At 27.1% G+C, this 13,476-nt stretch overlaps 1 protein-coding gene across 1 annotated transcript; it reads right to left on the bottom strand.

Moving 5' to 3' along the window:
• Positions 1–2,392: 2,392 nt before the first annotated feature.
• On the bottom strand, positions 2,393–7,350 carry LOC124916656 (L-aspartate oxidase, chloroplastic). The gene is made up of 8 exons (XM_047457405.1): positions 7,079–7,350; positions 6,420–6,563; positions 5,736–6,090; positions 5,318–5,560; positions 5,059–5,115; positions 4,868–4,948; positions 4,150–4,211; positions 2,393–3,705 (listed from the first exon to the last, which is right to left on the bottom strand). Exons 2-8 carry the CDS (start codon positions 6,551–6,553, stop codon positions 2,703–2,705), a joined length of 1,935 nt encoding a protein of 644 aa, XP_047313361.1. The 5' UTR covers positions 6,554–6,563; positions 7,079–7,350; the 3' UTR covers positions 2,393–2,702.
• Positions 7,351–13,476: the final 6,126 nt, after the last annotated feature.

The following is a 13,476-nucleotide window of genomic DNA, read 5'->3' as shown; positions in this document are numbered from 1 at the left end:
ATTAATTTCGTTTTATACATAATTTTCTCGTTATTTTTTCAAGTCTACTCTAACTCCAATTTTTTATCCGTCCATACATATGTAATAGTTAATTTTGTATTACTTAAAAGAACATTTAATTATTTTACTCAATACACTGTATATATAGTTGTCTTTGAATGTTTATACCTTTTTAGAATTTAGATTTGGGAAAAAATATTTATTTAAAAATTATATATATATTCATTTATTTAATTTTTTTATTAAAATAATAATTTTAATAAAATAATAAATTTTAATTATATATATATTAAAAAAATTAATAACATTTTTTTTTATTAAAAAATAACTCAATTCAATACTTAACTGGTTACAATATTAAATTTGAAATCACATGGAGTGTCTCTAAAAACAAATATTATTAAAAAATTAATAACATTTTTTTTTATTAAATTTTTAAAATATTATGATAAGAAGAATCGAAAATGATTTCGATGACTAATGAGAGGGAAACTGGATTTGGGGCAATTGTTTGTCACCACGTGTCAAACAAATCCTAATGAAACTTGTTAGGTATGGTTTATTTTAAATTAATTATTCTCACTCATTCTTTTATTAATAAAATTAATTAATTTATAAACTAAAATATTTATTTTTTATAACCTCTTACTAAATCAAATTGTTTGAATAACTTAATCAGGTTATTTAAATAGTCTAAATCTCAAACCTTAAAACCTTGTTTGGAGTCCTATATAAAATTTTGAATTAGTAATTTGATTTTTATTCAAAAACCCAAATTAAACAACTTATAACATAAAAAATACTAAATAAGTATATATTTGAGCTTTCTTAGAAAGTTAGTTATATTTTATATAAATTTAAAAAATATGCTTAAAATTGATAAAATGTTTTAAAGTAAAAAATATATTAAAAATAGTTACTTTTATTACATTTATAAATTATGATATTAGAAAATTTTAGATTATTGAAGTTTCATAAATAATCTTATTTTTATTGGTTATCACCATTACATTTTTATCCTTACTATTTCTCTTTCTTTTATTTTCTCAGAATAAATATGTAAAAATCAGTCTAATCCAATTTTAAAACAAAAATTTAATAAAATCAAAGCTAGGAAACTTAAAAGACAAAAAAGAGTCGGCTTGTACAGTCTTATTTATAAGACGAGGTTATCTCTATATGAATATAAATGACGTGTGACCTATCATTTTCAAGGATCCAAAATCCAAGTTGTCTTCTTGCTCTATACTCTTTCTGCTGTTTAGGTCTTGTTTGGATTAGTAGTTGATTTTAATATAATTTAGTAAAGTATAATTTTTTTTTAAAAAAAAAAATATCATTAAGACCTCGATTCATCTAGGATCCTCTACATTGATGAATCAATAAAAGAAAATGTAGATTGTCCAACTAAAATAACATTTTACTACTATTATAATAAAGAATAAAATAAAAAGATTGTAATTGATAACTTAATCATTAAATATAAAAAAGTGATTCACATACAATAACAATGGGAATGAGTGACATTTAAGGGTAGGTTATATATATATATATATATATATATATATATATATATATATATATATATATATATATATATATATATATATATATATATATATATATATATATTATTGTTATTTGATTTGAAATATGAGAAATTATATGTTATATATGTTTTATAATTTTGTTATAATGATTATTTTTTTAATTAGTTAAAATAAAAGTTTGAGTTTTTAAATTTTAGTATTATTTAACTATTTTGTCATATTATTCTCCATTCTCTTAACTATTAAACATATATATAATCATGATGCTTCATGATATTAGTATAATTTATTAAGTACATCTTTTTCTAATTTTTTTAATGTCATTCTTTATTGTTGTTCTAAAATATTTTTTTCATTTTTAACATAAATACACTAAAAAAAAATAATAAACAAATATAATTATTTAATTATTTAAATAACAAAAAAACTATGATTAAGAGAACAAAGTTCACTATTGAATTCTCAATAAAATTATTAAATTAATATATATATATATATATATATATATATATATATTTAAGTACCGTATCATCTATTTTTTTTTTTTAAATATTTATTATTACAAATTATTAATATTTAATATGTTAATCAATATATTTAATAATTAATTTTGTTTATTTAATATATATAATAATTATAATGTAAACTTTATTTAATTTAAATGTTATTATTTGTTTATAACAAAATAAATATAAAAGAATAACAATAATTTATATAAATAAATAATATTATTTATAATTTAATGAAATTATAATAAAATTAATAAATTAATAATTATTTTTACAAGTATTATTTTTTAATAATGAAATTAAAAATAAATACAATCATATTCAGGTTAAAGATAAAGAAAAAAGAATCACACTATTATAAATCATATCTTCCAAAGTCAAAATCCTTCCAAACTTCTTGGGACATATAAAAATAACAATAATAATAAATAGTAATAATAATGTTTAAGGTATATATAATTAACCAATGCTACACTTTGATATTTAACTATATTATCCCCTAAATTCCCCGTAGTCAGATAAAAAATTAAAAATCATTACCTATTAATAATTTATCATACATAAAAATGAGCAGAGCAGCAAAGGGATAAATAAATCCGTAGACAGACAGACAAGACAGTAAAACCAGATTTCAAATATATAATTAGAAAAGAACCTGCTGATGCAATTGGCGTGAGCTCCAGGTTCCATTCATGGCTGAGCAAGGAAAGATAATAGTCGGCAGCCTTTTACTTTCAACAACATTCGGAAAATCAACAATATAATGAAGCCCACGACTCTCATGTCTAGCCAGAGCACTGCTAACAACCAATTTAGCACAACAGAAAAGGTTCCTCAATTCGCATGCTTCAAGAGAAACCATACTAGGATCCCATCCTTGCTGAAAAAGAAACGCCTCCCAATTCAACTCCAAATCACCAATCTCCTTTTCCGCCATTTCTAACCTCGTAGTTGATCGAACAATTCCAACGTACTCCCACATTATCGATTGCAATTCCTTCCTCACTTCCTTCGTCCCTTTTATTATCTTCTCTGCCGTCTCCATTCCAAGGGGCCGCGCCCATGATTCAGAACACCCTTTCTCAAGACTGCTTGACTGCTGTTTCATGTGCTCTATCGAAGGTTGAACAGCTCTTCTAGCGAAAACTAAAGCTTCTAATAAGGAATTACTGGCTAATCTATTAGCTCCGTGTAATCCAGTGCATGCAACCTCACCTGCTACGTATAGACCACGTACGTTTGTTTCTCCTTGTAACCCGGCTCGAACTCCACCGCACATGTAATGGGCTGCAGGAACTACTGGTATCGGTTGTCGGGTTATATCCAGGCCATACTTTAGACATTCTGCAGCTATGTTGGGGAAGTGTGACAGTATTTTTTCTCTAGGCTTGTGGCTTATGTCTAGAAGCACGTACTTTTCGTTGCGTTTCTTGAGTTCGTTGTCTATACTTCTAGCTACTACATCTCTTGGAGCAAGTTCTGCCCTTTCGTCGTATAATGGCATGAATCTTTCCATTCCCATGTTATAAAGGATGCCCCCATCTCCCCTGACTGCTTCTGTGATTAAAAATGCATTCTCTCTTACTTTTGTTGGTTTAATAGGAAGCCCTTCATCAGCTAAGGCAGTTGGATGGAACTGAACAAATCTGCTCACAAATTAAACAACCAAAATTAAATATGCTTATGGCAAGAGTAGTTGTAAGAAATCAAAAGTCACTGGTTCGAGTGTCATGATAGTGGGGTGGGGTTCGATAAACACTTCATATATTCATGACTATATTTATACAAGGAACAAGAAAAGCCATAACGCCATTTTCATAATTCTAAACATCATAATCTTAACATGTTGAATTGACTAAAGTGCTAATCCCCGTGATCAGGCTTTTACTGATTTTTTCTTTTATCATCAGATAAATTTCACAATTAAAAGGATACCAGTGATTTCCTGTCTCCAGAACAAGACAAATATTTTTTTTTTCCAAGTTTATGAAAAGAAAGTAGTCCCTGAATTATCAATATAGTGACAAAACATAAAAAAAGTTGCAACCACCGATCTTGTTTTATCAAAGAAAATGTCTGTTCTTACTTACTCCATATTTGATATAACAGCTTGAGCTCGATGAGCCATAGCAATCCCGTCACCAGTGGCTACCTATAATAAGATTGAAATGGACTTTAAAAGATGGAACGCCTTATTTTACCTATTGGGTGCTCACTAATGAAAACTTCATTAAGGAAACAAGCTCACTATAGCATGGAACTATGCATATTACATGTTTTGGGGTATAAAATGTAACATAAGGACAAAACAACCTTTTCCCCTTTTATTGAAGGCATGAATTAAAAAAAAAATCTGGTAATTGCTTTCTTTATTTAATCATAACCTATAATATTTGTAAATAACTCTTGATATATTTTATAGCATAAATGATAAAAGCTAGAATCGAGAAATGAAAATGAGATGTATAAATAAAATATTGTTTATACCTCATACAAGGGTCATGACCAAACAAGTTTTGAAAGTGAAGTTGGAGATAGTAATATTTAATATTTTATTTTTAGTGATAATAATCTCCATCCTTGGAGTTCATTTCTCATAATGTTGATGTCTCCTTCCTTTACTATTTATTCAGTTTTTCCCCTTTCTTTTACTTTTAACATTGTTTGTATTGAAAAAAGTATGTTTAATGACATGTCACAATTCAGAAAAGAGAAATACTGTGTGGATCAACTAGGAGTATTTATGTAATGATCTAAAGAATTAGAAATAATCTACTAAGCAGGATACTTTTAAATAGGAAATCATACCAGAGGATTTGTAGTTGTTGGATATATATGCCCAGCCCCACCTGATGCAAGCAAAATAACCTTCGAGATAAACCGTATGACCTACATGTTTGACATGAAATCAGAAGCTTGAGATATTTAAGAATGCAATGGGGATTTCTGCATCAGATCATTTTAGACAATATAAGCCTAAATAATTAATATTGTGTCACCTTCTGAGTTTCAGTGTTCAAAGTGTCTACGCCATGACAAACAGTGTCTGAACCATCCTGCAATTGCAGAATTGTATAACCATGTTAAAAAGAACTCTAATGGCACTAGAATGGTAAATTTGTCAGAAAGTAATATCAAATCCTGTCCTGCAGTGTTGTGACATAGTTTCTTAAAACCAATACTGGGTACGGGCTCAGTAAAGTTAAATCCAGGTTAAAAAACACTTTTCAGTTAACAAGATGTAGTCAGGATTTAGACCTGAGATGTCAGCAAATCTATTGCAAAATGGTGCTGGAATACATGAATATTAGGATCATTCACAACTGCCTCTAATAAAGCTCTTTCAATTTCTCTCCCCGTCATATCAGCAGCATGGACAATCCTGCGATGAGAATGTCCCCCTTCCCTTGCTAGATGCAAGTTGCCATCCTCTCCATGGTCAAAAGATGCACCCATTGCAATCAATTCTCTAATCCTGTCAGGACCTTCAGTGCACACAACCTGAATAATGATTCAAATGCACATTAACCTCTTTGACAATGGATGAATTACGTAAACTACAAGCTGATCAAATAGAAGAATCTCTCCAGCATCTAGAAGAAAGCAACCCACATGACAAACACATGTAATATGGGGTAGGTAATATTCATGTAGAATTGACAATTTTAATACTTACTCTGACAGTCTCCTCATCACACAGATAAGCCCCTGCTATAATGGTATCCCTCATGTGATTCTCCACTGAATCTGTAGGGCACAACACAGCACTAACACCACCCTGGGCATAGTTTGTGTTGCTTTCATGAGGCTCAGCCTTGGTAATTACAGCAACAGTCCCAAGTTTTGCCACTTCGAGGGCATAACGAAGGCCAGCAACACCACTTCCTATCACAATAAAATCGAAGTACTTCGTAGACTCATTTCTTGTGCTGGACGCAGTAATAGTCCTAAAGGTCTTTGAGTTCACATGAACTGGATGATGGGATGGGTTACATCTCTGCACTTGCAAGAATCTGGACATACCGTAGGACCTGGAAAAGGTAAAACATGTTATCTCTTAAATTCATAACATAAATGTATGACCTACACAACATTCCCATTACAAATAAACCTAGTATAATTTTTACTGTCTAAACTGTAATGTATGTGAGAAATCCTGAAAATTACTCAATACATAACATGCAAAAAAACATGATATCGTGGCAAACTTTCAAGAGTTTAAAATAGCGCATATTAAATATACAGTATGCTTTAATTTGTTTCTCTATCAACCAATATAATTCTCATTTCACACACATTAAGAAATAGAACAAAAGAGTGACAGAATCAAATTATTTGTGATTCGTCATTTATCACTTACCATATGACATCCCTCTGCTGACCACCCCTCAAAGTTATACCAGAGATTCGAGAAGTTTGTTTACAGCATTGACCAGTGAATAGATTCTCCTTGAAGAGCAAGTTGCTGCTACCTGAGGCTATGCTAGTTGCCATCGCAGCTGCTCTGATACATGACAAAAGAAATCATGAATGAAGAATTCATAGAAAAGGTTTCTTTCTACCTATATAGTTTCCCATTCCAAAGAGTAAAATCAAGCTGAAAAATATATCATAAGGATGTAATTTTATATTCAGGAAAACATCAAACATGTGTTTCATAAGTTTCGTGTTCTTCAGTTCATTTATCAAGCCAAGTTTAGGTAAAAATGTAGCTTGTTATCCTAAAGTCAATCAGTTCCACCTCTGTTTCATAAGTTTCGAGTTCTTCATTTCATCAAACACTTTATATGAAGGAAGTACATCTTTGAGGTAGAGGTATTATACGAAATTCTATTACGAAAGTCACGAATGAGATAAATAAAAAGCGTAATTGAGAACATGCGAGTTATTCGCTAATAGAAAACAAAGCAAGATCACACCTAAATACAGAAACGAGATCTAGAAACCTCGCATTAAACGCACACATCAATAACAACGCTTCAAGAAGAGAATAACGACATAAAGATATCGGAATCTTACTGTTATAATCCGTAGGCAGTCAGGAGAATGCTGCTAGGTGACGAACCGGAAAGAAGAGGACGATTGGGCAAGAAGAGAATTCGTCCGTCCGTTGTTCTTCAGAGGATCCAGAAAATGATCCAATAAGAACAACGGGATCCAGAGAATCTCGGTCCGTCTTGGATGGATGCTAATGATATTGAATATCAATATTCATATGTATGGCGAAGAGAGAGAGAATCATTAAATAGAGACGCCAGCGACGGCTGAATTTCACTCGAGAAGCATCTCTGAAATTCGCGCCATGCCTTTCCTTTAATCCTTGTCAGTTCATTTTACTTTTATTTTTGTATTATTTTCAGTTCTTAGTCAAAACACTGCAGATCTATGTTTGTAATATATATTAATAATAATTAATTAGTCATATAAAAACAATAATTATCATTAAATTAAATAAGAAGTTACGTATAAAACATTAATAGATAAATAAAAAAAATTACATCTAAAAATTCAAATATGAAGATAAAAGTTTACCTAACAATACAACATCTGAAAATTTACAAAAAATAAAAGTTTAAATAAAATTTTATAGGCAACTTTCTTATCTATTTTTACATTTAGATATTTATCATTCTACTATTACTATATTATATATATATATATAATATTTATTATTATTTTGTTTTAGTTTAGGTATTTTGGGTTATTTTTGTTTATTTATTTTAAATTTAGATATTTTAAAATGAATGTGCCAAATTTTAGATTGTGGTTATGAATTTTCAATGGATTACATGTATATATATATATATTGTGTTTTTTAGTTTTGGCATTGTGATAAAATTTCATACCAAATATATTTTTCTTTTGTTATTTCTTTCTAAAACATGAAATAATTTATGATAATAAGATTACATGCATCCATATAATAATTAATAAAAATAAATAGGATTAAAAGTAAAACTATATAATATTAAATTAAAATAACATTATATAACTAATAACTAATGAATTATAGAATATATAAATAAACTAAATGAATGGTTGAGAGGAGATTTTGAGATTTTTTTTGTTAAGAAAGTTAGAATGACATCAAATTAGTGTGAAGTTTGGTCTCTTAAATAAATAAAAAAATTATGAGATTTTTTTAAAATAATATATTAAATGATTACATTAAATTATTTCTTTCACATAACCTAATTACTTGGTTTAAGATCATTATCATAATTATTTAAAATTAATTAATAATAATCTAAAAAATGTTAAGAAATTTGGTTTGCTGTTAACTTTAAAAAAAATAAAATAAATAGTAACAGTGATTTTGATCTTATGCTTATTTTTTATCTGAGTTTAGAAAAATAAAATAAAATTATAATTTACTTAAAATAAAATTATAATTTATTTAAAAATATTTTTTTAATATATCTTATTAAAATATTGATTTAGACAAAACTATATTCGGTAATATATTTATACTTTAGTTTTGTGACTAACTCAACAAGTGAAAATATAATATAAATTAGAATAATAATATAGATATATATATATATATAAATAAACTAATGAACCATACTATTCCATACAACAATCAAGTCAAAGATAATGAATACGAGTATTTTTTTTTTTAATATAGGAACCTAGAGGCTAGAATTACTATGCACCATATCATTTTCACTTTTATTAAGGTTGTATGTGAGTTATATAATAAAAAAAAATCAAATCATATTATTATATTTTATATATAATTATAGTCAACGGTGCTTATTTCAAAATACTTACTTAAATATAGAAAACAATCAACTTAATAAAAGCTAAATAAAATGAATATTTATTTTTATTATAATTATATAAAGATAATTGAATAAAAACTCTCACCAAATATTAAAGTAAATCAATTTTTTTTTTAAATGATTCATAAAATTTAGGTTTACAACACCAACTAAAATTTTAATTAGGATGGTTATTATTTAAATTTTATATTCGCTGTAGTTATGTGACATAATATTTTTTTAAAAAAAATAGTTCTTTATTAATAAAAACTAGAAAAGACTCAAGAATATACGTGGGGATAAGCAATATTTCAAACCATCTAAAATGATTAAAACTTGTGGATTGAAAAATTGTTTAAAAAATACATATTAAGATAATACAACAAATTTTAAAACCTAAAGAGTTGGAATTGGTTTAGGGTTGATGAAGGATGAAAATATGTGATTGGCACAAACTTGTTTGGTAAAGGGTGCCGAAATTAACAGATTTGGTGGTAATGTTGGGATGAAGATAAAGAGTAATTAGGGTTGGCATAAGTAACTTGTTTTGGGACTTGTATGGATATTGGTATTAGTATTATCAACGTAAAAACATGTCAATAGTAAACTTATTTTAAAAATGTTTTTCTTAGCAAGTTTTTCTATCATGGAAGCTATCTAAAATGGATGTAACAATTGTCTTCTTTTACTCTCAATCACATGACGATAAGGTCATTGGGTGACGACGCTCGACTCAAGGTGCACGTTGGGTTAGAGGTTTAGATGGTTATGGCTCGAAGAATGAAGGTTAACAAATTAGGTCTTGGAGCAACTCAACACCAAATGTACAACTGCCTTGCGGTAAGATTTTGACTTTATGTCAAAATTAGGGGACCAATGATTATGATGGAAAAAAAAGAGAAGTAATGATTTACTAGAGACCATAAAATAAGCACCACAATTGTTTGTGTGACCCAATCTTTGCCTCTTCAAAAAACTAAGAGGGCAGTCAATATTGGAATGGTCAAAAGGGGTGGATAATTGAGCAGCCATCATGCCCCAAATTCAACTACTTGTGTCTATGGTTCTTTCTTTCAAATGCTTTTTGGAAGGTCACAAGAAAGAAGCTTGTGCTTTGCATCTTCTTTTTATACTTTTTTGTGATCATTTTAGTATAGTTTAATTGTTTAATAAAAAAATTGTAGGAGGCTCTCAAATATCATATGAGTTTAATTATAAATCTATTTGTTATGTTGATATATGTTAAAAATAAAAATACAATTACTTACCATGAGTTTAGTGACAAATGTTTGAATTAAGGTAAGATGTCATAATATTGTCTTGTTATCATGGAATAGTAAAAGGTTTATAAAGTTGTTTGGTGATCATGATTACTAAAAGTATAGAGAAATCTTTTTAAACACTATCTTATTAAAAGTTAATTTTATATAAAAGAAAAAGTAGATAGAAGTCTTTTTAAATAGTTTATCTTATTAAAAGTTATATTTTTATAAATAATTTAATGTCATAGTAAATTTTTTTCTAAATGGTACAAATTATTTCATTATTTGTGAAATTGAGGCTACAAAAAATATATTTGAGGGGAACCCTAATACAACATCAAACATATGTACCCAAAAAAACAAAACAAAACAAAATATTATATATAATTGAAATATAATTTTAGCTTTATGGTCCAATCTGAACATTATATCTAAATTAGTAAATGAAAAAGTTGAATGGGAAAGCTATAGTAAGAAACAAGAGTACTAAAAGAAAGTGTCTAAACCAGGATTTTATTTTAAGCCACCCACCATGGATCCACCTGGATTTAAATAATTATTTTCTTTTTGAAAATGGTGGTCACCAAAAAAAGGGTTTAGGATGTAACAGCCAACACACTACGGAAGTTTCAGCCTCAATTTTAGCGATGAGAAACAGATATTTTTTTTTGGTATATTTATTAAATTGTGAAAATTGTAATCAAATATTTAAATTTAAAAAATCATTATAAATTATAATATTAATAGTCGTAAATTATTTAAAAGAAAACGAACTCAATAAACTATAAAAACAATCAATCCTAAATGTCTAATGTTCAAACCTCAATAATTTCTATGCAAATGGGAAGATCAGAAAAAACTGCATTCAAAATTTTTAATTGTTAGGAATCATTTAGAATTTCCTCTAAATTCAATTTTTAGTTTAGCAAAAATTGAATTTAAAAAAAAACTTAAAAAATGTGAAGGTCAATCATATTGGTTGTAGGAGTGTTACTTTAATATTTGTTTTAAATTTAATTGATGTTAATATTGAGTTGTTTTTCATTTTTTTTTTCAAAATTGTTCTTAATTTTGTCTCAATAAATTTGATTGTTTTTATGTTACATTTCTATATAAAGATAAGGAGAAAAAAGAAGAAGTCATGACCATTAACTTAATGTATTTTTCTATGTAAAGTATATGAAAGACAAACAATTGGAATTCTTCAAGAATAAGTGGTACCAATCTTAATGTAATGTAATGTAATAATGTAACTCTTTAATATTTTATTTGTCCTTACTCCTTACTTGTTATGTGAATTAAAATCCAATCACAATTGTTTTGAATTATTAAATATGATAGAAGCTACTAAGATAGGAACAAAAAATATTTTAATTAAAAAAATTAAATTAATATTTACTTTGATTCTCACTAAAAACTCTCTAATTTAAATGATATATTATGTTAGTTTCTCTGAAAATAAACTTTATTCATAAAAAAATAAAACACAAAAACTTTTGTTAATAAGGTTTACCATAACCGATAAGACTTTTAAAGACACCACGGTTAAGTATGGTGTGACATACTCTACTATAGTTGATATTTATACTCGATGACTTTAGAGCCCTTGTACTTCACTTTCACATTTGGATTGTCTTCTTTGGGGTATTGGTGTTGATTACGGTTTTAACAGATTTTTTCGGTAATTTGGGTTCATTTCATTTACATATTTTTCTTCATTTTTTTGCATTATTCCTAATTTCACTTCTAAATGTAAACTCTTTACATTTCAGACTTACCACAAGATAATTCTCTAACTATATCTCCCTCCTAAGTCCTACCATATAGTGAACAATCTAGCTACATAATTATTAGTCATAACCCCTCATTGTTGAGCGAATAAAAGAAAAAGTGGATCAATATGATGGGGACCGATTATGACTATAGATCCAATTAGGCATGCAAATTGATAGAAATACAACAGGATCATCAAAAAGAGATTCGTTCCCACTTCTCTCAAAGCTATTCATACACTATCTTTCATTTTGAGTGGACAAAATTTAATTTGGGCCATGACCATGTAAATCTTCTGATGTCATTTCAATTCAAGAGTCAATTTTATCTGCAAATTATAAGACTGTAGATAAATAGGTGGCATAAATTTGTGATCTCGAATTTTTGTAATTAGAATAATACTCATAATTTTTGGTGGATCGTCAACTATTTATACCTTCTAAACGTGTTTGTGATCATTTTTCGACTCCATATTCGTCTCCTTCTTTGCACCAAAAGAGACGATGTTATTAGATATGTAATATTTTTTCTTTTACATTTATCCTCTAATAATTTCTATTGCTATTTTTTTTCGGCGTTTCTTACCAACTTCGGGCAAAAATAAATTTATTTGCCGCTCAAAATTTTGAATAAAAATTATTCCGACACTGTTTCAATGGTTTGTTCGGCTGACTACCTCCCTCATTGTTATAAAATTCACATCAATTTGTCTTTTGAGTCACCTTGAATATATTGAGTGAGTGTTGTATGATTTTTATTAGAATTTTAATATTTACAAATTTGTATTATTAATGTTTATTATTTAATGTCTATTTGTAACTCTTTATTTTATTTAATGAAAATTATTTTCTTATTAAAAAAAATCTGTAATTTATGTATGTTTTATTAGTTTAACCCATGTTTTATGATCTCACTATTCTTTTGAACTATCCTATTAATGATAGAGAGAATTTTTTTTTGTAAAAATAATTAATATGGAATGTAGTGTCATAAATAAAATAGTCATGCTTTTATTTTTCTTGATTACTTCTCATGTTCATTATTTTTTTTGTTATGGTGAGCTCTGTCACAATATATATATATATATATATATATATATATATATATATATATATATATATATATTTATTTATTTATATTTGAAACAAAGTTTAATAATTTGAGCCTATTTGAAATATTTTCCAGCAATTTCTAATACAATGGTCAACGTAAGAATTTTAAACCTTTTTTTTTTCATTTATATGAGAATATCAAAACTGTGCATAATTAAGTTAGAAATTGCATAATTTTGGTGAAAACTGCTATAGAGTTGCATTTTTGTAGTGATTTGTGCTACATAATTTTGTATTTCAAAGTATTAAGACAAATGTATTTTTTATTTACAATTTTATTTTTGACAAAAATACAAACAAAACAAAGACAACATTGATAATGTGGTTAACAAACCTTGTGTTTTTCTCTAATTGCATGCTATTTTTGTGGTGAAATTATATAAATACAATATATATATATAAACTCAACTTTCTCAAACTGCTTTTTGTTCGGATAAACATATCAGTTTGTTAAATTTAAAAAATAAAATAAAATATAATATATAAGTTTTGAATTTAAAAGTATA

This window comes from Impatiens glandulifera, chromosome 9 (genome assembly GCF_907164915.1).
Source record: "Impatiens glandulifera chromosome 9, dImpGla2.1, whole genome shotgun sequence".
Taxonomy (NCBI): domain Eukaryota; kingdom Viridiplantae; phylum Streptophyta; class Magnoliopsida; order Ericales; family Balsaminaceae; genus Impatiens; species Impatiens glandulifera.
Note: the sequence above shows the minus strand (reverse complement) of the source record. Positions and strands in the feature narration are given on the sequence as shown.

Bases quoted from the DNA above. Each gene is read 5' to 3' on its own strand.
- LOC124916656 (XM_047457405.1), bottom strand. From the start codon at position 6,553: ATGGCAACTAGCATAGCCTCAGGTAGCAGCAACTTGCTCTTCAAGGAG. The intron at 6,091-6,419 runs GTAAGTGATAAA...TACCTTTTCCAG, and splicing joins CAGCAGAGGGATGTCATATG to GTCCTACGGTATGTCCAGAT. The intron at 4,212-4,867 runs GTATGATTTCCT...ATCTTATTATAG, and splicing joins CAACAACTACAAATCCTCTG to GTAGCCACTGGTGACGGGAT.